Consider the following 27,266-nt stretch of genomic DNA (forward strand, 5'->3'; position numbering starts at 1 on the left):
TTCAGCAGGGCCTAGCCTTTCATAATTAGCATGAATTCCATCTCTGTGCTATTCAGAGCCACTGCTTAGACAAACGGAGTTTTAGAGATGAACCCCTTGGCTGATGGCGGTTCTGTTGTTTTACCTGTCAGCAGGCGGGCCAGTGCTGCTGAATTTACAGTCTTTCACATCATGACCAGGATTCTGGAAGCTACCATGAGTTTGTTTTTACCTCTGCCTCCTGGTAAGTCTTGGCTCTTTTGTCCTTTGTTGTAAGAAATGTGTTCTTTCTTCTTCACCATAGTCCCCAGATTTTGGCAACATTACTGATTTAAGGATGAGACTTTCTGTGTTTGAGAAATTGTGTGTCTGGTGTCAGTGTGAGAGATGGGCCTGACGTTGGTCTCTGCAGACCAAATCTCCCCTCATTATTAAATTATACTGTGACTTGTCACTAACTTCAGGGAGCTGAAGCTGGTCTCTATGCAGCTTGCAAGGATATTTTGAACCAGTGGAGCTGATTCAGGGAGATCTTTCCCTGATGTCTGCAGGCTTAGTTTATCTGATTGAGAAAGTTAACACTCAGGAGGAAGTGGGTCTGGCTGTTAGAAAATAGCTGATTTTTATGTGCTAAGAAGCTAAAAATCACCCTTAGGATTTTGAAACAGAAAAAAAATAAATAAATAAATAAAAATAAAAAATAAAAAAAAGGATTTTGAAACAGGACCAAGTCAGGCCTCAAAACACCCTTGGCACATGTATGTAGTCATTTATTTGATTGGTCATTTGTTCACTCAATAAACAAACATTGGTTGATTTTTTTTAATTACATTCCATATACTGTGCTAGAAATTAGAGCAGTTACAAAAGTAACAGAAATCTAGTTGGTAACATGTATTCATTTTAAGAAACAATAAGATCCTGTCTGCCTTGTGTTCACTACATATATATTCTTTTTTTTTTTAAAGATTTTATTTATTTATTTACAGAGAAAGAATGCATAAGCAGGTGGAACAGCAGGAAGAGGGAGAGGGAGAAGAAGGCTTCCTGCTGAGCAGAGAGCCCATCACTGGGATCATGACCTGAGCCAAAGGCAGATGCTTAATGGACTGAGCCACCCAGATGCCCCCATTATGTACATATTCTGATGAGTGCTAAACTTTATGATAACTATCACTACATAATGTTTATCAGCCAACTTAATTTAACTTACTCATATACATCTATCCCATCATCTATCAGTAATTCATTCCTTTACTCATTTTTAAGTCAACATGTAGATGGTGCCCATTTTGTGCCAGTTACTATACTAAGTACTTTACATAAATGAGCCCATTCCATTTTCATAACAGTCCTAAGTAGGAGCTTAAATTGGACCACATTAAATTGCCAATACCCAACCAGTTTTTGACCAACAAAAAAGGCACTTTCATATAGTTCCACTTAATATTATTCCCACTTTATAGAAATTGAGGCATAGGAAGGTTAAGTAACTTGCCTAATAGACACACAGCTATTAAGCAGCAGAGCCAGTGTTCAAATCCAGGAAGTTGAGCTCCAGAATCTGTGCTTTTACTACTATTCTGTGCTTGCCTCTTGAATTTTATATTTCATTTGAATTGGTTGATGCTAAAACATTGACAATTTATTGGCCCAGAAATCCCCACAGCATGTTTCAGCCTGTCTGCATTTATGATACATCTGATTCAGTTTGGAATTCTTCATGCTTTCTCTATCCAACATATGCCTTATCTTATAAGATCTGCTGATATTGGAGGTACAAAAAGGGTTTCCTTTGATTTTTTAGGGATCCGAAAGTGACCATTCATGAGAAGAATGGATGACTTTAAATTATCCCAATAGAATAGGAATTTCAAGGTGCCCTCTAAAAAGAGTGAAGGGATTTCATGAAAAACTATGTATGGCTTTCTGGCTTCAACTCTTAATTATTTGTCATTAACACAAAAGAGTTGGTAGGGGCATGGATTCATGCTTTGAGATTTGTTCACCATGGATGTTCAAGCCTCTTTTGTAAATAAATGAAAGTGACTTAGTGGGGACAATATTATATCTGGGAGATTATAAAACTTTACTTTCTATGGAACATCAGGGACATGTAAGGAGGGAAAACATGGAAAAGTGTTATCCATAGTGATTAAGAATTATTATGAGTAGACTTTATGGTTTGTTTCCATGGGTCAGGTAAGGAAGAGCAGTATCTCTCCTTTTCTCTTAAATGTTTGTTTCCTTCATGTGACCTGGAAAGAGAGGTGAAGTGACACTGGATCACATGGGTGTACATGTGTGTGTGTAAATACAGGGTGTTTTTTTCATGTACTTGTGTATATAGGCTTGCTCTCCAAGCCTGCTGGACTTGTGAGAACTGTTTGAGTTCCAAGAGCTGGAAACTTGTAACCCAGTTGTTTAAGAAATAAAGAGAATGCGGACCATGAAAAAGTCATGGTTTCAAGGTGGAGCATTTGTAGTTTAAATGGGACCTGTGTTCCCCCCATGGGCTAGAGGAGGTCAGGAGCCCTGGCGGAGATGAGAACTAGAGTTGGCTGGAAAAGCTCTGTTTTGAAGCTGATGCCTGCTTATGCGTGCGCTCTCTCTCTCTCTCTCTCTCTCTCTCTGTTAGCCAATTTGCTCTGTTGCTTGGAGCTGACCCAAAGCCAAGAACGGACTGTTGGATGTGGAGCTGTGCCCTAGGGATAAAGGATGAAGGATCATCAGGGATCTTTAGGACATGGACACAGGTCTAGAGAAGGAATTCTGAATCCAAGAAATCTATAGGAACCTAATGAACTTTTCTTCAGAACAGATTTCATAACTTTTTCTAATCTTGGGAAGAATGTCCAAATCCACTTGAAAAATCTCATGTTATTGGTTACTTAGTAAAATCACTATTTTTTTTTTTTTTTTTGATTCAGGGAGGCCAGAGTGGAGTCATCTTGTTGTCAGCCCCTTAACATCTGCTTGTGGGCAGAGCCTGCACTTTATCTGACCCTTGATGTGGCCAAGGACTTAGGACTTAGGACTCAGTCTCTCACTGCTCATGATTCATGTGTTCAGAGAGACAGAGAAAGCTCCACGATTGTTCTGAACTCAAATTCCAGCTCTTTGGGCATCATGTCTTTGTCATGTAAGCTCCTAAGATTAGGCTGTGATCCATTGTCATTCCCTACCCACACCCCATCAGTTTCCATGTCTGGACCCATTGCCACATGCTTCCAATCCCTTTCCTTCTCCTTCACTGTCAATGCCCCCATCACCCCTGGTGCAGGTTCATGCAGTGGCCTGCCAACACCGACAGCTTACACACCTCTTGCAGCAATCTGTTGATACTCCAGTCCATTCTTTGCCTGTTGCCGTTTTAATATTCCAAGAGCAAAACTCAGACCCTTTTTCCATCTTGCTCAAAAGCTTTCAGTGTACCTCCCCAAAGTCTTCTAAATAAGAGATTCCTTTCTGTCATTCAGCATTCAATCCCTGTCATGCACACTCAGAGCACCCTGCACTTTTCTTTCATAGAACTGGTCACTTTTAAAGATTTTATTCATTGTTGGAAGAAAGAAGGGGGAAGGGCAGAGGGAGAGAGAACCTCAAACACACTCCACATTGAGCTTGGAGCCCCATGCAGGGCTCAGTCCCACAACCCTGAGATCATGACCTGAGCCGAAATCCAGAGTCAGATGCTTAACCAACTGAGCCACCCAGGTGCCCCAAACTGGTCACATTTTAAAAAACATATATGTTTGTAATTCTTTGATTGTCTTCCCAGCAGCCTGGGAGGTGGATGGGAGCAGTAGTGGTGTCTGTTTTGCTCATTATTGTACACCCAGCTGCTTGTCTGGTGTCTGGAAGGGATTTGTTAAATAAATTAGCCATTCCAACCTACCTCCTACCATCCCTCTTATATACCTGATTCCAACTCAGCTGGGTCATTCGATACTTTCTGAATGTGCCCCATACTTCCTCCCCTTTGGGCCTCTGTCCATTTTGTCCCATTAACCCAGCTACCAATTTTTGGGGGCAGGATAATGTCATGGCTAAGAGCCTAGGCTAAAGTCCCATAGCCTGCATTCAAATTTAGCTCTGCCACTTACTAATTATATGATCCCAGGCCTTTCTTAGCTCCTGTGAATCTTGGTTTCCCCATTTATAAAGTGGGAATCAGGCAGTTCCCACATCATAGTGTTGTATGAGGATCAGGTTAGCCAGTGCAGAGATTGAAGGCCTTGCTACATGTTTGCTCTTGGTCACCATTGTGCTACCCCATTGCTAGACTTTTTTTTTTTTTTTTTTTTGTGCTAGACTTTTCATAGACCGAGGGCTGGTTCTCCAGGCAGTCCTGTGGAAAAGATACTGGTGGCTCCATTTTAGGGATGAGAAAATGGAGGCTCACAAAGTTTTAGCTGGTAAGCAACAGCAGGATTCTAGTGCAGATCTGCTCAGGGCAAGGTGGCTTTTTCAACTGCCTCCACTTTGTATGTTCTCTGGCCTCATTTCCACCCCCAGGAATTGCATTTACCCTTCAAAGCTCCCCTCATGTGCTGTCTTTTCTGAGAGGGCTTTTCTGATTGTTTCCTGGACCCATATCTTCTCCCATTGATATGGTTTTTATTGTTTATTATTAATAGTGTGCTTAGAACTCTGGATTTCTGAGCGTTTGAATAGCCCTCCCCATAAGACTTAGGTTTGAGGGAGTTGCCTTCCTCTCTTGAATTCCTATAGATTTGCTATCTGACCATATTATTTAGATTTTTCTTGTTTATAATTTAGTTCAAGTAGACCCCAAAAGCCTTTCTTTAGGGCATACCCAGAGATCAAGCATATAGACTGTCCCCGACTGGTTCAGAATTTTTCCACTTCAGCAAAGTGTGGTCCCTGTTAATCAGCCTTTTAGCCTGGGCATATAGAGTTTGAAGGTCTTCTGTTAATTGTTCTCTTTTGCCATCTTACTATAGAATTGCAAACCTGTCACACTGTACAACTGTTTTTCATCGAGCAGGCCTTGCACTCTTTTTGCCAAAGAAGGGACACAAAGTGAAGGACATGCCTGCTTGTTGGGAACTTACCATAGACCCAGCACAGTACTTAGTCACGATAACACAAAGAAGGAGACTTGGACCTTGTCTTCAAGAAGCATTTATTAGGGACGCCTGGGTGGCTCAGTGGTTGAGCATCTGCCTTCGGGCCACGTCATGATCCTAGAGACCCGGGATTGAGTCCCACATTAGGCTCCCTGCATGGAGCCTGCTTCTCCCTCTGCCTGTGTCTCTGCTCTCTCTCTGTGTCTCTCATGAATAAATAAATAACATCTTTAAAAAAAAAAAAAGCATTTATTAGGAACACCTGGGTGGCTCAGTGGTTGAGCATCTACCTTTGGCTCAGGGCGTGATCCTGGGGTCCTGGGATCGAGTCCCACATCGGGCTCCCCACAGGGATCCTGCTTCTCCCTCTGCCTATGTCTCTCTCTCTCTGTGTGTCTCTCATGAATAAATAAATAAAATCTTTTAAAAAATCAAAAGAAGCAGCATTTATTAGATTCTAGGTGTCAAGGCACTGAGCTGAGGGCTTTATTACTATCCTTGAATTCACTCCCTATAGAAGGCTGGCTGACCATGCGTACTACCCCCCCACCCCCACCCCCGGTCTCTCATCTAGGTTTTCATACTCTGCACACGATCCTTGGCGTCCACTGTCTCCCTTTGCATAACCTGCTGCATTACATTGACAGTGGGGTGTTGCTGCTCACTGAAACAGCTGTCATACGGCTCATGAAAGGTAAGAGGCTCTGAGTTCGCCACAGGGCCAGCGCCGGTCCAAGCCCCTTCCGGGCTGGCTTCCCAGGTGTGCACCCCGTGCAATCACACAGGGCCCTGCTGCCCTCGGGGATGCCCCACGTTCAGCTGCATGCTTGGCATTACATCTTAAAATTTGTAATATTGGAACAGGTGGGGGGGGTGTCCTCATTTGTCTTCTGCAATGGACCCCAAAAATTACACAGCCTGTCCTGCTGAGTACAGTTCATTTCTGGTAACCAGCCTTCGGCTAATTTAAAGTAGACTTTCAAGAGGCCCCAACGGGCTCCTTGATCCACACACAGCTATTGCATTCCTTTTCTGTACATGAGGGCACTTGAGGATAGGAGCCTCCAAAGGCTTGTTTCTCCAGAAAATGTCATGGAATGGCTTACTTTCAGCTGATTAACTCCGTCATCTCAGACTGGAAATGCAAGAAAAATTGAGAGAGTTAGCACTCATGTGAGTTTGGACTCGAAGGTCTCGAGTCTAATCACTTGCTGAAATTACTCATTGGGTAGCTTACAGATGTGTTGGGGTAACATACTTTAAAGTATTTGCTGTTGCCCAAGGTGCCTTCTGTTTTAGTACAATTGTTTTGTGACCGGCAGCCTCAGAACCCTGTCCCACATAAAAAGCACGTCAGTAGAGGAAAGCCCTTTAATTCAGAGACACAAACTAAAAATTTCAAGCTATTGTTAGACTTAGCCTGAGAATTCAGGGTGGGGAACGTGTGTTATCAGAATGAACCATCGAAGTATTATTCGCTTGCTCAGATATCAAAATGGAGATTTGTTCTTTTTGCCAATCTAACTTTTTTGTAGATCTGGACAATTCCGAGAACAATGAAAAACTAAAATTCAGCATCATTGTGCGGCTTCCCCCGGTAATCCTGACTTCTCTCTTATTCTCTCCATAAGCCTTGGTGTAAACCTCCTTAGTTTCTTCTTGCAAAGGGAGCATTTACTTGTTTTGGGCTAAAGTCAATTGAATTGTTTCACTTTTCGGTCCTTTCCAAGAAATCCCATGCATCTCCGCCCCGCCGGCCGTTCCCTGCTGCGCCCAGAAAGTGCTTGTACTGCCCCTGGCCTGGAGTGCCTGGCACGGCCTGCCTAGAACATTTAGCCAGTTTCTCCCTCTTAGGAAACCACACTAATATTTACATCTGTGAGCCTGTGGGGAGGGAGAGGGGAAACATGTGCTTCAGACCTTTAAACTGATAAGAAGTTTAAATACAGGTGAGGTCAGAAGGTTCTGGAACTGCATTTCCCCCCACTGCCATTTCTACCATAGCAGGAAAACATTCCCAGGTTGAAGGAAGAATGAGAAACATGAGAGAAAGGCTTGTCCAGACACTCCTTGTTTTTATGGGGGATGTTAGCTCTCCAAGTCAGAACTACTGTGAAAATACAGAATTCCACAGCAAGGTCCTAGAGCCCCGGACTTCGCGGACTTGCTGACCCGAGAGCTCAGCCGGCCCTGCTGTTGACATACCTGGAGCGCCTGTACCTCTGGCTCAGTCCTCCCACGCAGGGATGTCCTTCTGGGCCTCCTCGGTTTCCTTTGTAACACCCCCTCCTCCTCGCAGCTCACTGAAGCCCAGGCAAGGGCAGAAAACAAGGCATATTTTCCATGGCTAGATCTCTCTGGGGAAAATCTCTGAACATTTAGTTTGGTCTCTAAATTTGATTTTTTTTTTTTTTTTTTTTGCCTCAATCTCGTAGGGAGTTACATTTTTCTGGGCAAGACGTTGGCGAGAACATGCCTACAACCTTTTGTTTCCCAGCAAGATACTGCTTAGAGTTGCAGGTACCCAGTTTTGAAGAATAGCAGATGAACTCCATTTCAGAAAAAGAAATTTGGCAAGATCAGTGTATAAACTACTTTCCTTGGGGTTGAATTGGAGTATTTATTCAAAATTCAGAAGCACACCTCCTAGGAAATGGCCTTTCTTCAAAGGGCCTCTCTTTTATTTTTTAGTTTTTTTTTTTTTTTTTTTTAAGATTTTATTTGTTTATTTGACAGAATGAGAGAGCATGTGTGAGCCAACACAAGCAGGAGGAGCGGCAGACAGGAGAGGAAGAAGCAGGCTCCCTGCTGAGCAGGGATGGGGTCCATCCTAGGACCCCAGAATCATGACCTGAGCCCAAGGCAGATGCTTAACCCACTGAGCCACCCAGGCACCCCAAGGGCCTCTCTTTAGACTAACTAGCTACTTTGGAATAATCCTTTTAAAATTATAAGTAGATAAAGGTACACATACTTGATGCCAGTATAAGCTACATTCTCCTCTCTATATTTTTTCCATTCTTTTATTGTTATTCTTGACTTAGTTTTTTTAGTTTTAGATACACAGGAAAATTGAGTGCAAGGTCCAGAGATTCCCAGTACACCCTCTGCCCCTACACATGCATAGCCTCCCCCGTTACCAACATCCCCCACCAGAGCGGTCCATTTGTTACAACTGATAAACCTGCGCTGACGCATCACAATCACCCAAAGTCCGCAGTTAACATTAGGGTTCACTCCCGGTGGTGTTCATTCTATGAATTTGGACAAACGTATAATGCAGTGAGTGGGTCCATCATTATATTATCACACAGAGTATTTTCACTGCCCTAAAAATCCCCCTCTACGTATTTTTCAATTTGCTTAACAGCATATTGGTCAGAAGATCTGTCGACTTTGGGATCATCCTATGAGTTCTAACATCATTTCGCGGAACCATGTGAAGCAACTGCTGCTGAACTATAAGAAACAGGTGAGTCTGTGGGCAAGCACAGCCCACCAGATGTTGTATGGATCCTATTTGCCCATTTCAACATAGCCACAGTCAGCAATTGTAGTGCTTACCACCACCACCACCACCCCTTTTTAAAGTTTGTGCTTGTTTTGGAGAGTCCGCTAATACCAGAAGTGGTTTCCCTTTTAGCCTCAGAGTTCTATGATTGACAAGTCACCAGGCAGTGTGGAGTTTCTGCCTCTGAACTACTTCATTGAAATACTGACAGATATAGAATCTTCCAATCAAGGTAATTGCACTCATCTGTCCTCAGGGCTCTCCTGCTTTTCTCTTGACACATCAGTCCCGATTCGCTTCTGCGTACCCCTTTCTTTCCAGAATACGCCTTACTCATAAGTAGCCCTTACTGCAGCGGGTTTTAATCAGTAACATACAGTTTAGTTCCTGGAGTAAATTACCAAAGGAATAATCACCCGTGAGGGGTGATTAGGGTTGAAGGGTTGAAGAGGGTTGAAGAGGCTCAAAAGCCATTTGGTTGATGTGAATGACCTTTCTTGGGACTTACGTATAATAAATTTTAACAACACATTTTCAGAGTCATGTGTTTTACTCAAATATAAAATAATTACGATTTCAATGAGCTGTAGGCCCAATGTTTTACCATGGCTACATAGTAACTCTTTTCTCCTTATTTCTTCCAGCTCTGTATGCTTTTGAAGGACATGACAACGTGGATGCAAAATTTGTGGAGGAAGCAGCTCTGAAACACACCACAATGCTTTTAGGCTTATAAAAGAGAAAATGCAATTATATCAGCTTCCAGTATTTTAATCTTGCTCATCACCTTGACTTCTGTTGAGACTCCTTTACCAATATTTAAAATTGGTAACCAAAATCAGAATACATTGTTGAACCATCTGAATTTCAGTTTGGTACTTGTTCAGAGAGAACTAAACTGCTGTACCTCATCCCAGTTTTGAAGAGCAGACGAGCAGTCAAGTGTAGAGGAGTGACAAAACAGTCTAAGAAGCATGGACTGTCTCAGTGAGGACCCAGTGGCTTATCTTCCTAATGATTTCATAGGCCAACAGCTAGTTTGTATTGCACTCTGAAATAAAATGTGCTTTAAAAAATGCAGGGAACAGTGCTTAGAAAAACAAAAACGAGATGTGTCGCGGAAGATAACGTACGACAAGTAGAAAAATGAAATGTTACATAAGAACTGTATTTGGAAAGAGGATGCTTTCTAAAGAACTGAATTTGGACCAGGTCAACTCTGCTATTTCCAGTGTGGAATGCTTTGTAACATACAGCAGCGTGTACATACAGTTCTGAGAGTGGGCTTTGTCTTTGTGATGGTTCAGATGGAACTTTATTTAATATGTTAAAGTTTTTTGTATTTATAAAAGTTTGATTTGGTAATATCTTGTCATTAAAAAAAAAAAAAAAAAAAAAAAGAACACTGAAGGTTCTAGCCTGATTCTTGGTTTATGAACCTTGCCTTTTTATTCCAGCCAGAAATCATGAGTTCATGAGCATGTTCCCTCAGAGGCCCCCAGGACATCTAACTAATTCTCCTAGTTTTTTTTTTTTCTCTCTTTTTTAAAATCTTTCTTTTTTTTTTTTTTTTTTTAAATTTTTATTTATTTATGATAGTCACACAGAGAGAGCGAGAGAGGCAGAGACACAGGCAGAGGGAGAAACAGGCTCCATGCACCGGGAGCCCGATGTGGGATTCGATCCCGGGTCTCCAGGATCGCGCCCTGGGCCAAAGGCAGGCGCTAAACCGCTGCGCCACCCAGGGATCCCTTTTTAAAATCTTTCTTTTTTTTTTTTTTTTTTAAATTTTTATTTATTTATGATAGTCACACAGAGAGAGCGAGAGAGGCAGAGACACAGGCAGAGGGTTTTTCTCTCTTTTTAAAAGATTTTATTTATTTGAGAGAGAAGAGAAAGAGCACACAAGCAGGGGGGAGGGGCAGAGGGAGAAGGAGAAGCAGACTCCCCGCTGAGCAGGGAGCCTGATGGGGCTCCATCCCAGGACCCCGGGATCATGACCTGAGCTGAAGGCAGATGCTTATCCCACTGAGCCACCCAGGTGCCCTTTCTCTCTCTTTTATAATGACTTAATTCTGACCAATAACAATAGTTGCTTGCCTGGAGTCAGCCAGGCCCTTTGCTTTTCTATCTTTACACTGTTTCTTACAGTGAACTTGTGAAATTGTAATGATTATAAATATCACTAGCTGGTAAAATAATTCAGCTTCTTTTCTAAAATCATGCTTGTGTTCCAAAAATTGCCCTCTCCTATGAATTTCCCTTTTTGGTCAAATATTTAGTTGTCACAGAGACCCCAAATCCTGAAGTCCTGTCAGCATGTTAGACTCTTCCTCTTGGAAGATCATTATTTTCCCCTCCCTACCCTTTCATACTTGGAGTTGTTTCGGTGTCTTTCTGAAGTCTGAGTCATCGGACTCACGTTGATACTGGGCCTGCCACCACTCTGCTCATAGCCATTCATTTCCGGATAAGATGCCAACTCCCTGACACTCAGTGTTTCCTAAATCCCAGCCTTACACACTCCCCCAACATGAACACGCTGTTTCAGCCAGGCCAGTTCTCTGGGCCCTGAGCACCTTTTTCTTCCAAGCCTTGCTTTAGGCTACTTCCCTCACCTGGAATCCCCTCCCCACTTATTAAAATCTTATTTATGTTTAAGGGCCAGATAAATAAGTCCATCTCTGACCGTGATCCCTGGCTATTCCCACACACAGTGACAGCTTCCCCTTCTGAACCAGTAGCACATGCTATAATATTTAAACATCCATCCCTTTGTGTCAAAAAATTGTATTTCCATTCTTAAGTTGTTCCTACAGGTATATTTTTTTGATTACTAATGCAATTAATAATTCCTACAACATAGGAGCTCTAAGTGTGCAGTATTTCTTTGTGTTGACCACACAGTATTATCATAGGCACTTTGCTTTATAAAGCCTTATATAAAACCACCAAATTAGATTAGATTCAGGACTGATTTGTAGGCTGAGAATGAGATTAAATTCCATTCTGGTAGGATGGGGGCTTGGAAAAGATTTTATTTCCATTTAGAGAAAGAAGAAAAATAAGGAATGTAGTATTTTTCATTTCCAGAATTATGACACAAAATCCATACCTGACACCAGTTTGAAGTATGGTTTGAAATATTAATGAAGTAAAATCAGTTTTCAAATCTTGTGTATTTTCATAGATGAGAAAATATAAAAACAGAATTAGGAAAATGTACTTGGGTGAAATGCAATAAAACCAGAGTAATGAAATAAGTGGAACTGGCCTCATTTTCAGCTCTGCCACATGCAAAGCTGTGTTTTCATTGCAATTTTTAAAAATCTGGAATCAGAACTTAATAACAGGCTTGTTTGTATATAATGTGAAAAATCTAGATTTAGAAGAAAGATAAATTAGGGCATAATTATTTTTGCAGCTAAAGGATTCTTGTAAAAAGAATTATCACGATGTAACTTTAAAAAGGACAAGCTTCCACACGGCTTTTTATTTGATTTACATTACCGACATGAACTTCAAATGCATCTATTTAACAAAGTGAATTATAACCCCCGTGATACTTGGGATACATTCCTTTTCAAACATTTTATCTTTCTCTTTCAAGGGAGTATATTGAATAGTGTTTGCTTTTTTTCTTCAATAAACAAAAACCACTCTGCCAATTCAGTAAAAATTGATTTATTTTTCTTGCATTTTTATAGCACTTGGACTACTATATAGTTTTGAAAGTCAATATATAGAGTGAAAAAAGAAAAAATGAACAATACAGATATATGCTTTGACATAGTTGTAGGAAAATTCTATGTCTTACTTAATATCGTGTAAAATATAGTAGCTGATGAGTGTAAAAGGAACCCATGCTGTTTGCCATTGTTGGTTGACTGGGATGCCATATTTGTCTGTAATTTAGAGCTATTCTGCTGATACTTTCCAGCTGTGCATCTGAGGAAGTGTGGCTGAAGTGTTTCCTTTAGAAGCCCAGATTGGTTCACATGCTCAGATTTCAATCGGCTTTGGAACAGGTTTCCTTATGTGCCTCATATTGGCCCCTTGTTCACTGGGCTTGAAAGGAGCCAAAGCGCCATACGGTTTTGGCAAAGGAAGAGCGGCCTCTGCCTCTGGGATGTAGGCATTTGGACGTGGCTCTGCAGTTGTGTAAACACCGTTGGGGAGTTGGCGGTTGTCTGATACCAAGAACTCCTGCAAAGAATGATTTTTCCTTTTTAGTTTCCTGAAAACAGTAATGAAATCCCTTCATCCTTAGGGCCCAGAAGACACAGCTGCATCTGAGCAGCCTTAGGCTGTGCTGGCTGGTATTTTCCCCCAGGGATGGGAGGGTATGAGGGTGGAGTCACTAAACACACACACACACACACACACACCACACACTGTGTCTCATCGGCATGACCCTTGTTGCTCATGCATCACTCTGTTCCTGGAATTGGGTTTATCATAGACTGGCTGGTGGGTCCTAAATTCACTGTATTTCAACTTCAATATCTTTCATCAAGCACTAATTATTTCCATATTTTTGAAAAAGGCTGGAGTAAGTCATCGGTGAGCAAATGTTACAAAGGAGGAAATAAGGATAAAGTAGAACCAGAGGAGAGAAGTGGTGAGCAGCTTGCTTTGAACCTCCAGGTCCTCAGAATTGTGCCTGTGCTTCTGGAGAATAGAGGAATTTCTTCTAGCGTTAAAAAGCACTCTAAGCAATGGAGACAGGTAAATGACAGTGGGGACAGGTAAAATGGGAATGCCCTCAAAAACACAGCCTCAGGCACTGTGGAAATTATAAACCCGACCCTACTTTCAGGTATTCCTAGCACATATTTGGAAAGCATGTTTTCTTGGGTTAGGGGTGAAGAGCGATCCTTTGAGGGGGTATCTACTTGACGGTCTGAGAGTGAGCCGTAGGTTCCCAGGATGTGGTCTTCTTAGGAAGATGCCTAATTCCATTGTAAGAATGTCATGGGGTGGGCAGGACTGGGCCCCTGAAGGGCAGGGGCAGTCTGTGTTAGGCCTACACGGGGGCCCGTGGCAGGAGAAGAAGCTGTGACCTTGAGGCCTATGACGCACACGAAGCAGAAGAGGCTGGAGGCCTCACAATGTGCTCCAGTGGCCCCAGTAGCCAGATGTGGGCTGAGGAGGGACGCAAGCAAGGACAGAGACTGAAGACCGTTGGACAGAACCAGTGCCAGCCTGGCCGCTGTCCTGCCAACGGGAGTCCATGGTGTTCAGCCACACAGGCCACGATGAAGGGCTGTGCGCTGGGACTTGGCGCTCGGTGAGCGTTTTCTGGAGAATATCATGCACTTTGGAGTATTATTTTGCCCTGTCTACATCCTCTCTTAGAACTCCTTTCTAATGATCGTCAGAACTAAGTGTGTGGTAGAGTGGGACATTTTTCATACATTTTGGGAGGACCCAAATCCCAGAACACAGCCCTTCCTAGCACACTTTACAAATGCAACACAGAAGACCAAGCTTACCCGAGACTTCTCAGCGACGGCCAAGGCATACATTTCTTCATCTCGGAGTATCTTCAACCATTCTGTCTCGATGTCTTTATTGAGTGGCAGGCCCTTTTCTATCCTGGAATTGCAAGAGAAAATGAAGTCTTCTTTCTCCCTGACTTCCTTTTGGAGTTCAATGGCCAGAGCTTGCTTCATGGACAGCTCAGCAACAAGAGCCATCATCTGTTCCGTAGCATCTTTGATCTTCTTCCGGTAGCCATTCATCTAGAATGAAAGAGCCCAAAGCTTAGACTATATATATTCCATGAAGAGTCAAGAAAATGGCAGGCTGAGAGCTGTCTAGAACGGTGAGGTGTGTGTGTGTGGCGGGGGCGGCGGCGGGCATTCTTGCCTGAAGGAGGGAGAGCCTAAGTGGGAATTCAGAGAAAATAAGAACTAGGAGAGATCTCAGAGATTGAGCCCAATTCCCTGGCTGTGTAAGTAAGGAGAAAAACACATCTGTTCATTGAACTATGGAGTTCCAAGTGGATAGGTAACATTGAGGGGAATAGTCCCTTTATTTTTAAGAGGTGAGAAGAAGAAAAGGACAGGATATTTTTGATGTCTAAGTTCTGGCCTAAGATTGCCATGTTTTTAATTTGTCACTTATCCAGCGGAAAAAAATCTGGTAGAACAAAAACTATACTTAAAAAATACTCATCATCATTGGGCAGCCCAGGTGGCTCAGTGGTTTAGCACCACCTTCGGCCCAGGGCCTGGTCCTGGAGACCCGGGATTGAGTCCCACATAGGGCTCCCTGTGTGGAGCCTGCTTCTCCCTCTGCCTGTGTCTCTGCCTCTCTCTCTGTGTCTCATGAATAAATAAATAAAATCTTAAAAAAAAAAAAAACTCATCACCTATGCAGAGGTCCCGCATCTGAAGTGATTTTTAATGGAAAATATCGTACCTCATTGTGGTTGCACTATTGATCATAATTCCTGGGATGTATCTTTATTAGGTCATGAGCAAGCATGAACTGAACCGGGGAAAATCTGGTCAGTCATTTGAAATGAAATGTTCCTTGTTCTACACGTATGTTTACCATTTCACATCAGGTGGTTATCATCAAAGACTTAAAAGATCAGGCTAAGTAGAACATAGCACGATTAAAACAATATTTGTTGAATGAAGGAATTAACGAATTCTATCTTAATCCTCCAGCCTTTTGAGCCAGGGTACACTGAGAAGCCATTTGCTTCTAGGAAAGATGAGAGCCTGGAGATCTGCATTCTTGTTGAGTCCCCACAAGGGGCTAGGCCACTTCTTACCTAGTGAATGCTTAAAACAACTTAAGCTAATGTCACATCCCTGTCACAGATTAGAAGACTTGGTCATTAAAATCCTCTCTGTGTCCTTCTCAAGGTCACTCGCTAGTATTGCTATGTCCCTGACCTGGGATCTGAACCATTCTACCCCTAGTTCTGCCTACTGTGAAGAGGTCATAATGTTGAATGAAAAAACAAAAACAAAACAGGGAGAGAACACCAAAGGTGGGGAAAGGCAGGGGAGATCAACCACTAGGCTAGGACTCCTCTGACGGAAGCCTCCCAGGTAGCAGTCGCCACCATTCACATTTCTCTAGCCTTTCGGTTGACTTCCAGACTCTGTTGACCAGCCAGCCCTGGGTGAAAACGAAGGACTTCCCCTAAAGAGAGGGAAGTTCATTTTGCAAAAGGAAGGAAGGCAACATTTAGAGAAACAACATTTAGAGAAAATTAGAGAAATGCTGATTCAGGCAAGTTCATGAGACTAAAGAAGTCTTAACATCTCCTATTTCTGGAGTAAAGTTGTGACCTGTGCAGGAGCCGTGGGACTGGGGGCTCAGTGTGCTAGTGGAAGTCCTCAGAGCAGCCGGGTAAAAGCCAAGGGAAAACGGCAAAGGAGCCTTGAGATTTATAATGATTTTGTTTCTTTAGTGCACCCAAGTGTTTCTGGAATGGGACTGACTGTTCATTCATTCAACAGATTGTTTTTTTTCTTGAGCTTAGTGCACACCAGCTTTAGGGAAATTAAAATCCCCATGCCGTCACGGCGGGATGCTCCAAGGGGCCAGGAGGCCCAGCGAGCAGGGGACCCGGACGGCCCTGTGCGGAGGCCCTGCCTCCCCTGCCTCCCCTGCCTCCCCTGCCTCCCCGAGCTCCCTCCTGCCGACTGCCCCGCTCTAGCACCAGCCTGACGGGTCGCTCTAAAGTAGCAGGCCTCAGATTTTAAACGTCTGAAATTGGGAAGCTCCACATTCAAGGTGTCGCCTTGCTAGTGGGGCCCCGGCAGTGGCTGCCCCCCAAGACTATTAGGCAAGGGTGTCGTGTGATTGCTGTTCTCTTGTCATGGTCCCTGGCCGTTTCTGAGTTCTGGCTGGGTTCTGGATTGGGGCCCCTTCCATGCCACCTGCTGGCTAAGTGAGGCCTTCCGATCACAAGGAACTAGAGAGGATTCAACTTGGCACATGAAATATAAGGGTGACAATTTCCATACTTTGAATATGTGAAACTTGTAAACTGTCATCGAAAAGCTTAAGTCTGCCCAGTAAAAAGTGAATCCACTCAGGGAGCAAGATTGAAACTGACTCTGGACAATTTTTTAAGATTCACCTTTACATTTTAAATTTTACATCTTTGTTTCTCTAGTCGTAAAGTCTAATCTCTCCAGTGCTTCTGTCAATGAATAACGCAGTCGGCGGGAAATGAGAGGGGTATAGGATAAGGGACAAGGCAGGGCAGACCTTTTTGGCTAAGAGCAGCGTGTCCTGCTTGTAGGCCTGAGTTTTGCTGCAGAGCCTGTCTGTGAGCCGAGACACCTGTTCATAGATAAAGTCCTTCTCCAGTAACTTCTCCTCCTTCTGGGCCAGCTGTAGTTCCAGCTACAGTTGAAAACAATTTCAATAAAAAGGAAAAAAGTCATGCAAGTCAAAATCTCTCTTAATTAGAGCACTGTTTCTCCCCCTTAATGGGGACAGATTGCTTTTATACAGTTGCCAAGATGGCTCCAGGAAAGTCTTTAGCACTGGCCTAGGTCAAGACTTCCCTTGCCCACCCCCCCTCCCCCACCTCCGGATAGCTTTGGGAGGTCTTCCTCCCCTGGTAGAGGATGTCCCTCTCAGGGCCAGCCAGCTTCCATGTTGCCACTCCTCAAATTTCATCCACTGAAGATGCCAAAACTGTCCTTTGGGCTCTGAGACAAAACTGGGCATCTTGAAACCACTCAGGTTTTACTTCTTTTTAGCAAACACTAGAAACAAGCTTAGGTTTAGCTACAGAATTACAAGGAAAGGACTGGATTAGTGGCTTGGACAGTGAGGGATGAGGGACAAGTCTGTCTGCAGAAGCTGGCACAGCACCACACGTAGCTGGGCGCTGACGGACACCATTCTGAGGAAGACCACTTACCGAATCTAGTTTTTTTATCATTTCTTCTTGGGTCATATCCTTCCCTGGAATGAAGCGGATTCTGTTCTCACCGTCAGGATTTATAAATTGTTTCTCCAGGTCCTTTATTCTCTCTGTGCACTGTGAAAACTATTTAAACAAGAAACATTAACTTCAAAACCAACTCTCCTGCTCAGTAAATTTTAAAATTACATAGCCCAAGGTCTTTAAAATCTTTCGGTAGGATCAGTCTGGGGCAAGGTGAAAGAGGAGGACTGTCACCATCCCAGCCGCGGGGACCCGGGGTCGAGCGCCGTGTCCCGTGAAGATGATGCCCGGGACTGCTCTCCGCAGCAAGGCCGAGATCTGGGTCATCAGAGAAAAAGCTGATTTTACCACCAGCCCTCCGTGTTCTGCCGGTGGGATGCTGTGTGGTTGCAGCGCTCAGACTGCACTGACCTGACCTCTTTATTTTAGGTTGTTACGGAGGCCAAAGTAGACAACGTACAAGGCCGGTGACACACTAGACTCCAGCTTAAAACTCTTTGTTGGAATAGGTTTAATGGCTTCCAGAAGAACAAAGTTCTCAATTATTGGGTCAATCTGGTGTACGGTCTGCAAGGAACTGCTGAACTATTTATATTTTTTTGCTAACCAACCAAGGTAGTGTTTCACAGATCAACTATATTGGTTGAATCAATGAGACTTTGGCGGTAGGTGAAGAAATACGCTAACTCCCAAGCAGGAGGGGCAGTCACACTCAGCCTCACTTCATGGGGAGAGATGTGGAATGCAGTGAAAACCAAGAGTCATCACTTTCAACTTTTTTACAGAAAACCTGTAGAATCTTAGGCAAATCATTTATCATCTCTAAACCTTAGTTGTCATAGGTGGCTCAGTCGGTTAAGTGTCTGCCTTCAGCTCAGGTCACGGTCACAGGGTCCTGCCTTCAGCTCAGGTCATGGTCACAGGTCCACATGGGGCTTCCTACTCAGCAGGGAGCCTGTGCCTCTCCCTCTGCCCCTCCTCCTGCTCATGCGCATGCTCCTCTCTCAAAGAAATATATAAAATCTTAAAAGAAAAAAACAAACCTTAGTCGCTTCAACTGTCAAATGAGAAGATAAGGCCTAATCTAATGCAGTTGATTCACTAAATGAGATAACGCATCTTGAGTACTTTACAACATATTCTAGGGTGATGGGAGTAGAATTTAATTTTTAATTCATGTATTCACCTCCTCCCCCTCACAAAAAGAATTTTAAATGGTGATATAATTATTTTTTTCCTCTTTTATCCCTCTCTCTCAACATTCCTTAGTTGCCCTCAATATGGAGTTAAAGTATACATATATACATAACCAAGCGTAAATACATAATTATGCCATTTATTATTAACAATGCTTCACATTTTCGTTTCTTAATTAGGAAATAAAATAAGGAACAAAAATATGGTGCTTGCTTATCAAAATAGTACCTTGATTGGCCTTATTTCCCTATGGGTCGTTGAGGAAAAACTATATACTTTTTCTTTTTTTTTTTTAATTTTATTTAAATTCCAGTTAGTTAACGCACAGTGCAATATTAGTTTCAGGTGTAGAATTTGGTGATTCAACACTTACATACACCACTCAGTTGAACAAGTGCCCTCCTTAATCCTCATGTTTACTTTTTCTATATAAAATAGTGCGGTGTCCTAAAATAGTTCACGTAATTTCCAAGATCCCTAAAAAGGAGCTATTATTATAGGCACCAGGAAAATGTGACTCATGATCATCCTTGGATTACATTGTGAGACAATTAAAAATTGTTTCAAACAACTGAGGAAATGCAAACCTTAAGGGAATTCTGGAAATGATGCAAAAACTGGGAAGACTTTGGGGAAAAAAACACAAGACACTGCAGCTGTAACAAATAACAGGATGTGACAGGGCTCCAACACGGCAAGGCAGGGTACAAAAATGATTTGCCTAAGGCAAATTTTACATCATGTCCTTCAAAGGGCCCATGTGATTTGTGCTGAGTAGACAAGTAAGTGCAGCTTGAAGACTAATAGGAAACTTTTTTTCTTTTTCTTTTTTTTTTTTTGAGATTTATTTATTTATTTATTTATTCATGACAGACACAGAGAGAAGCAGTTCATAGGCAGAGGGGGAAGCAGGCTCCCTGCGGGGAGACCGATGTGGGACTTGATCCCAGGACCCTGGGATCACGCCCTGGGCTGAAGGCAGATGCTCAACCACGGAGCCAGCCAGGTGCCCTGATAGGAAATTTCAACAGTTCTTAAGCTTAGAACTGACTCTGGCAGGACAGGTAACTGATGCTAATCCCTAGTCCATATGTCTCAATTCGTACGCAGTGAGAATGGAAAAGGCTCAGATCAGACATAAACGCTTCAGTAGTTTCCTCTTGGGTCAACTAAGCTCATATTTCACACCAGATACCTGGTTTTGTATAATGAAATGCCAAGTGCATATGTTTTAAGAACAATGAATTTTATCCATTGACTGGAAGCCCTGATTTGCAATGAACACACACAAAGTGCCTGTACAACAGGGAGAGAAGTTTTTTCTTGTGGATCTTAATGAATTTAGAGTCCTTTTGATCTGCTGGGCATCTTGATAGTGTAGTATGGGCACAGATGGCCCTGAGGCTCTGTTTTGGGAAGGAGCTGGAGAGAGACAAATTATTCTATAAAATCGAGACAAGTGTGGAGTGCCTGGGGGACACTGTGGGGTGGTGGGGCTGCGGAGAGAAGAGGATGAAAGGTGGAAAGGCAAGCAGGTGAAATGGAGCCAGGCTAGGGTGCTGCATGGGCCAACACACGTGGACACTGTTAGCAGTGATGGGGTGGCTGCCCGTAGGGCTCTGCGGGTATGGGTATCTGATACTGAATTTGAGGTTCTTCACATTTCTATAATGTACCCCATCATGCTGTTGCCCCAAATCGTCAATCAGTTCACTAAGGTCTTGCATGAATGGTTCTGTGCAGGTAGGCTGAAGAAGGAGCTGGTCCTGAATCTGCATTGATGGGGCATAGAAGTGAACCAGAAAGTGTGTGTGCCAGTGGGGGGGGGGGGGGGGGGGCTATCCTTCATATGAACCACTCATTGGTAGTAGGAGTCAGACCCACAGGAATCCTGGGGAGGTGACCTTGGAGACCTGAGGGACTCCTGGGAGTGCCAGCCAACCCATCCACATCAGGCTACACTTATGAAAGAAGTGATTAGGAGAACTTATGGCTAAAAACAAACATACATGGGGCAGCCCGGGTGGCTCAGCGGTTTAGTGTAGCCTTCAGCCCAGGGCCTAATCATGGAGCCCCAGGATCGAGTCCCACATCAGGCTCCATGCATGGGGCCTGCTTCTCCCTCTGCCTGTGTCTCTACCTCTCTCTCTCTCTCTTTGTGTGTCTCTCATGAATAGGTAAATAAAATCTTAAAAAACAAACACACACTGGAATTAGAACCTTGGTACATTTATGCACAATGAAAGATCCCATCACTGATAAAGCATTTACACACTCAAATGGCATAAAAATATGAAAGTGGACCCGTTATCTGGTTCCATAGTCATGTAAATCCCATGACAGATTAAATGGAAAAAAAAAAAGACCCAAAAAACAAAACCAGGACTCAAAACTGTCTACACATGAGCTAATGAAAACCGTTTACTTATATATCTTGAAAAAGACCAGAAGGATCTCTGCCAGATTTTTGATAATTTTAATAGTGATTGTATCACAGGAATATAATTTTATTTTTTTAAATGCTTGTATTTTTTCAAAACTTCATTAACTGAACATGTTTTAATTTTATCATCAGGAAAAAAAACTGAAAACAAATCTGACATTTTAGAAAACACACTATAGGTTAAAATTTGTTCCTGCTACGTTGAGTCAATGGAAAAAAGTGTAAGACACAAATCTTTATTTAATTTTTTTCTTCTATTTTCATTAAGAAAAAAACAATTACATGTGAAGAAAGTAGTTTTATGTTCATAATTTTTTATGTATATGTGTATGTATATTATTATATATTATTATTTCATGTTTAAATTGTTTGGCTTTATTCTACATTTAAAAAGACTGTGTCAGAGACCGGGCTATTCAATGGCAGGGAAACTACAGGGATTAATAAGGAGTGTAATTATATGTGATTGCTAATTAACAAATAGCAATCTCGGCTTCTAAGGTTAGGAGTTCTAAAAATGAGAGAATGAGATGGTCTCCAAGATCTTTCTAGCAAGCATGAAAAACATAGTTATGCTGGTGGCAGTGAAGGCCTGGACTCATTAAGTTTTGAGGTATAAGGAAGCTAGTGCTGAGATTCGGGAGGGCTTAAATTCCAAGGAAGGCAGAAAATGCTTCATGGGGAACCATCTGTAGCCTGCATTCCTGAAACATAAATTCCACCTGGAGCAGCAGAATTTTTTTTTTTAATTTATCTATTTTAGAGAGAGCAAGCTGGGGGGGAGGGGCAGAGGGAGAGAAAGAATCTCAGGTAGACTCCCCACTGAGCACAGAGCCCTAGTGGGGCTTGACCTCATGACCTTGAAATCATAACTTGAGCCCAAATCAAGAGTATGACGCTCAACCGACTGAGTCACCCAGGTGCCCTGGAGCAGAGGCAGTTTTAAAGAAGACACGTAACTCATGGGTTTGTACAGGTACCAGGAAGGGCCTGGCTCAGTTTACATGTAAGAACTTGATATGATCTTCAAATCAATAAAGTGAGGGGAGGCAAATGGCCCCAGGAAGCGTCTGATGAATGTTTCCCCCACCTGAATTTGCAGCACTGCTAAGTCAGCATCCAGGGCCCTCTTGGTTGGCAATAATTTCTGGGTCACGTGAATTTGTCTTTGTTTCTCAGCAATCTTCAGTTTCAGGAATCGGATCTTTTCTTCCAGGACATGTATTTCAATTTCTCCATTTAGTTTCATCTTCTCTTGGATATTTATTTTTTCATAAAAGATGCACACCTCCTCTTCTCGCTGTATCAGCTGAACACCACTATGGCCAAAAGGAGAGGCAGAGGCTAAGAGGAAGTTGAGACTTATGGTAATTCCCTCTGGATTTGGGCACAAAACATCAACATTACGGAATTCCAGAAGACAATAGATATTTACTGTCTGCTCTCTAGTTAAACACTTTAAGTTTTCCTGGGGATACGAGAGGGAGGGTTGTTTAGTGTCTCTGCTCTGAGCTGATCATGCAGTTGGCTGGTCACAGTATCTCTGCAAGTCCCAAAGGCTTTCTGAGGGTGGGAAAAAAATGTCATTCCCCATGCATGAATGAAGTGACCCCATAATCTGATTTTCTGCAGACCCGTTTCTTGGGCCAGGCTTGCCAACCGAGGTCTGGCCAGAAGTACCCAGGCAGGGGGCCAGGGAATGTGTTTCTGCAGTGATTCTATGGAACTTGCCAGGCCTATTAGGGTTTTTTTTTTTTTTTTTTTTTTAAGTTGAATATTTTTGATGCAGATTTCCCCCTAAACAGGCAAAGCTCTGTCCTTTGTAATCACGCCAGGGGAAAGACCCCTCCATGTGAGGAGAATGTGGGAAAGAAACAAAGTAAGAATTTTCCAATTCCAGCCCTACAGGTCTGACCAGGGCCTGGGAAACATACTGCCTAAATAATTTGTTTTGTGCCGAGAGCCAAATAAGAGCACTTTTTTCCCCTCTCTCTCAGAGAAAACACCTGCCAGTAGTTTGAAAAAGTAGTGTCCTTCGCACCCTGAAGCTCTTCCCACACTCTGCATAGCCATTATCCCAGAGTTCATCTTTAGTTGCTTTTATCTCTTTCTCTCTCTCTTCCCTTATAGTGTGTGGACACATAATTGGATTTGCTTAATCTTAATGTTAAGATTATTATATTTCATCTGCCATTTTAGTGGCTCTTCTGGGGATCCTCTCATTTCTCCTGACAACAGAAGCCAGCAGCAATGATTTACCACCTTTCTGTGCTTGTAGGGTCCAATGCTTAGAATGTGGCTTCACGTGGAGCAGCCCACAGTCAAGCCACGATGAGGCCAGAAGCAATCCCTACAATCTCACTTAGAGCTCCCCATAGCTCAGGCAGCTTGGGAACCCCGCTACAGCAGTCACTGTGAGTAACATAACCGTAGCCTGCAAAAAATAATGCTCTTCGAAGAGTCTTACCTGCTGAGAAAGCGAGTTGGGAGAATGACTTGACAAATATCATACCAGGACCAAACCTGTCACAAAGGTGGTTACAAGATCCGAAGACTTATTTATGTCGATTATACTGAAATAACTTGCTGGTATCAGGGGCAGCCTGAAGGGTAGCTGGGGAAGACCCCTGATCTTTGAGTGAGCCACCTACACCCACCTAAAGCCTACTCTTGCCTGTCTCTCTCTTAAAAGAACAACTTCTTATTTTCAGGCCACACACGCAGCTCACCCCCCCCGCACCCCCACAAGGGGCGAGTGAACCCAAAACGTCAAATGCCCCCCACTACCCACCATCAAGTCTAGAGAGGAAAAGGGGCAGGCAACCTGCCTAAATGGGATCTCTGGGTTTCATTGCTCACATGAGGTTCCTGTTTTTTTTTGTTTTTTTGTTTTTTTTTTTTAAGATTTATTTATTCATGATAGAGAGAGAGGCAGAGAGGCAGAGATACAGGAGGAGGGAGTAGCAGGCTTCCTACCGGGAGCCCGACGTGGGACTCGATCCCAGGACTCCAGGATGATGCCCTGGGCCAAAGGCAGGCGCTAAACCGCTGAGCCACCCAGGGATCCCCCAGATTCCTGGCTTTTACCTTTCATTTCGACGCTGAACAGCTTTTTCATACTTCTTGCGCAGCTGCACCATCTCCTCTTCGACGGTGGTGATCATACTGGCCAGCCTGTCGATGTTATTCAGCTGGGCTTCCTTCTTCTCTTTCATTTCCTGGAGTTTTGCTACAATTTTGTGCACATCATTTTGCATGCTTTCACGGATGGTAACATTGTTGGCATGTTTCAGCATGGAATTTTGGAGCTTCCTTTAAAAATAATGGGAAAACGGGGAAGATGATCGTTTCCTTTGATTACTTTAAAAATAATGAAGACTTCAGAAAGTATCAAAGTCTCTGGGGCTGTAGTCTGTCCCTCGGAACGACAGGAGTAGTACGTAGTCCACGCGGGGACCTGGGCGTTTGTCACCTCCCAGCACCCCAAGAAGGGTGAGTACAGTACGTGAAGATACTTTGAGGGACAGGAAGAGAGACCACATTGACATAACGAATTCCAGTACGGCTGACCCTTGAGCGACGCAGGTTTGAACTGCGTGGGTCCACCTATAATGTGATTTTTTGGGACAAATACGGCACAGTGCTGTAAACGTATTTCTCTTTTTTTATGATCATCTTAACATTTTCTCTTCTCTAGCCTACTTTATTGTAAGAATACAGCATATAATACATATAACACGCCAAATATTTGCTAATCAACTGGTGCCTGGTCAGCAGTAGGTTATTAGTAGTTAAGTGCTCTACAGGGATTGGCCCCCTGTGACCCGTGTGTTGTTCAAGAGTTAACTTATATTGCTATAATTGTTCTACTTTATTAGTAGTTATTATTAACCTCTTACTATGCCTGATTTATAGGTTAAATTTTATCATAGGTATGTATGTGTAGGGGGGAAACCCCATAGAATATTTAGGGTTCAGTAGTATCTGTGGCTTCAGGCAGCCACTGGGGGTCTTGAATGTATCCCTCGTAGATAAGAGGGGCTACTGCAGTAATTTATTTGAGAGAGAGAGCACGAGCAAGGGGAGAGGGAGAGGGTCAAGCAGACTCCCTGCCGAGTGCAGAGCTTGGAGTCCCATGCAGGGCTCAGAATCCTGAGGTCACGACCTGAGCCAAAGTTAGACTTTTAACGGACTGAGCCACCCAGATGCCCCAAATAAGGACTATGTTTATTGATAAGAAAAGCGAGCCCAGAGAGGTAAGTTAGCTTGCCCAAGGGCATGCAGCCAGTCAGCTGCGGGGCTGGGATTTGAGTCTAGAAAGCTACCTCTCTTAACCACTCTGCTGTACGGCCTCCTACAAGCACAGTAGATGCTTCAAATCTATATCCAGGGGGTGCTGGTTAATAAATATTTGATTGTCTTCCAACTTTAAATGCAAAGTGATCAGATTTGTGCTTTTCTTTCTAATTCAGTAAATTAAAACAGTATACAAACATGGTTTTTTATTCACTTAAAAATATGGCTATCCAACGTGGAAGCATACAGAATCGCATTCAGATGCTTAGAGTGTCATTTGTAAAGCATCTTTGAGCAAGGGCTCTTCCAGCTTTGTTATATGAATATCTTCTACTTTACTATTCCCAGGTATTTTAGAGTTCAATGAATCAGAAGAGAAACTTTTGAAAAGACAATAGTTATTATTACACTTACCTTTCTTGAGTAACTGCACTATTTCTTAAAATTTCCAGTTCGTTTAACAACATTTTATGCCTTTCTTTTATCTCATTTACTTTCTGGTGAGCTTTGTGAAGTAAGTTAACAAATTTGTTTCTTTCATTTCGAATAGTGTCATACAATTTAGCAAACTCTTTGAGTCTGTGGAAACATGAGGGTTTTTTTTTTTTTTTGAAACTTGTGAAATAAAATCCATTTTTTCCCCACCTAACAAGATAGATCATCATGTAATTCTTTTACCTGCGATGAATTTCACGTTTTTTCTTCTTGTGTATCCTGATTTCAAGATCCTTTGTTTTGATCTCCTTAACAATGTTGGTATATCTTTGCTGAAATATGAAAATTAAGTGTGAAATTAAAAAAGAAAGAAAAGCCCACCACCATCAACATATGGACACTCCAGCTTCACCCTAGCTCATTCCTGTCCAGTAAGGAGGAGAAGTCGGTCTTAGCCAGCTGAGTTGTACAGTTGAGGGGAAACTGTAAGGGAGAGATCTGGAAGCTGTCTGCTCAGCTGAACTGAATTAAGGACAAGAAAGAACAAGAAAAAGGGAAAGAAAAGAGCCTCTACAGGTTGGCTTTGAGGAAAAGTTTGGGGAACTTTTGAGAGAGCCTAGGAATGAGTGTGGATGGCACAGACGGGCTGGGTAAGTGAGGAGTCTGTGGAGGATAGCTGAGGAGAGGGGATTTGTAGTTAGTTTTGACAGATGCTATTGTGATATTTTGTGAGAGGCCGAAGGCGTGATTAAAAAAAAAAAAAAGAATTTATTTATTTATTTATTCATGAGACACAGAGAGAGAGAGGCAGAGACACAGACAGGGGGAGAAATAGGCTCCCTGCAGGAAGCCCGATGTGGGACTCGATCCCAGGACCCTGGGATCACGACCTGAGACAAAGGCAGGTGATCAACCACTGAGCCACCCAGCACCCCCAAGGCCATGATTTTAAGGTGCTTTTCCAAGAAGAAATGCTACCGCGTGTAAATGCTTGGCTCAGAACAAAGTTTGCGGGATCCCTGGGTGGCTCAGTGGTTTAGCACCTGCCTTCAGCCCAGGGCCTGATCCTGGAGTCCCAGAATCGAATCCTGCATCAGGCTTCCTGCATGGAGCCTGCTTCTCCCTCTGCCTGTGTCTCTGCCTCTCTCTCTCTCTCCCTCTCTGTGTCTCTCATGAATAAATAAATAAAATCTTAAAAAAACAAAAACAAAAAACAAAGTTTGCCCTCGGAAACAGCCAACATCTGGGTCCCATGCTAAATTCAGGAATTCTCTTTTAGTAATACATTACATTCATTTTCAACAGGAAACCTCTGAACATAATCCTTTCGTGGAATAAATGATTTTAGCTGGCATGACAGCACAGTCATTTTTTTTGCCA

At 42.9% G+C, this 27,266-nt stretch overlaps 2 protein-coding genes across 22 annotated transcripts in view; one reads left to right on the plus strand and one right to left on the minus strand.

Moving 5' to 3' along the window:
- Window positions 1–9,336, plus strand: part of GSAP (gamma-secretase activating protein) — an 83,457-nt gene extending 74,121 nt beyond the window's left edge. For 4 of the 14 annotated variants that reach the window (XM_077863905.1, XM_077863907.1, XM_077863913.1 and 1 more), the window contains 6 exons: window positions 132–223; window positions 5,647–5,766; window positions 6,608–6,669; window positions 8,443–8,544; window positions 8,716–8,815; window positions 9,228–9,336. In XM_077863905.1, the coding sequence (XP_077720031.1) occupies window positions 132–223; window positions 5,647–5,766; window positions 6,608–6,669; window positions 8,443–8,544; window positions 8,716–8,815; window positions 9,228–9,319 (568 nt within the window). In that variant the 3' untranslated portion in view covers window positions 9,320–9,336. Of the gene's footprint in view, window positions 1–131; window positions 224–968; window positions 1,115–2,909; window positions 5,513–5,646; window positions 5,767–6,607; window positions 6,670–8,442; window positions 8,545–8,715; window positions 8,816–9,227 lie in introns of those variants that run through there. The other 10 variants (XM_077863906.1, XM_077863908.1, XM_077863909.1 and 7 more) reach the window with 10 other exon arrangements.
- Window positions 9,337–12,251: 2,915 nt separating this feature from the next.
- The window catches only part of CCDC146 (coiled-coil domain containing 146), a 118,544-nt gene continuing 103,529 nt past the window's right edge, over window positions 12,252–27,266 (minus strand). For all 8 annotated transcript variants that reach the window (XM_077863918.1, XM_077863919.1, XM_077863921.1 and 5 more), the window contains 8 exons: window positions 26,130–26,218; window positions 25,866–26,030; window positions 24,243–24,467; window positions 22,246–22,474; window positions 17,489–17,617; window positions 16,825–16,962; window positions 14,079–14,327; window positions 12,252–12,789 (listed from right to left, as the gene is read on the minus strand). In XM_077863918.1, coding sequence (XP_077720044.1) covers window positions 12,586–12,789; window positions 14,079–14,327; window positions 16,825–16,962; window positions 17,489–17,617; window positions 22,246–22,474; window positions 24,243–24,467; window positions 25,866–26,030; window positions 26,130–26,218 — 1,428 coding nt within the window. In that variant the 3' untranslated portion in view covers window positions 12,252–12,585. The remainder of the gene's footprint in view (window positions 12,790–14,078; window positions 14,328–16,824; window positions 16,963–17,488; window positions 17,618–22,245; window positions 22,475–24,242; window positions 24,468–25,865; window positions 26,031–26,129; window positions 26,219–27,266) is intronic.

Source organism: Canis aureus, chromosome 21 (genome assembly GCF_053574225.1).
Source record: "Canis aureus isolate CA01 chromosome 21, VMU_Caureus_v.1.0, whole genome shotgun sequence".
Classification (NCBI taxonomy): Eukaryota; Metazoa; Chordata; class Mammalia; order Carnivora; family Canidae; genus Canis; species Canis aureus.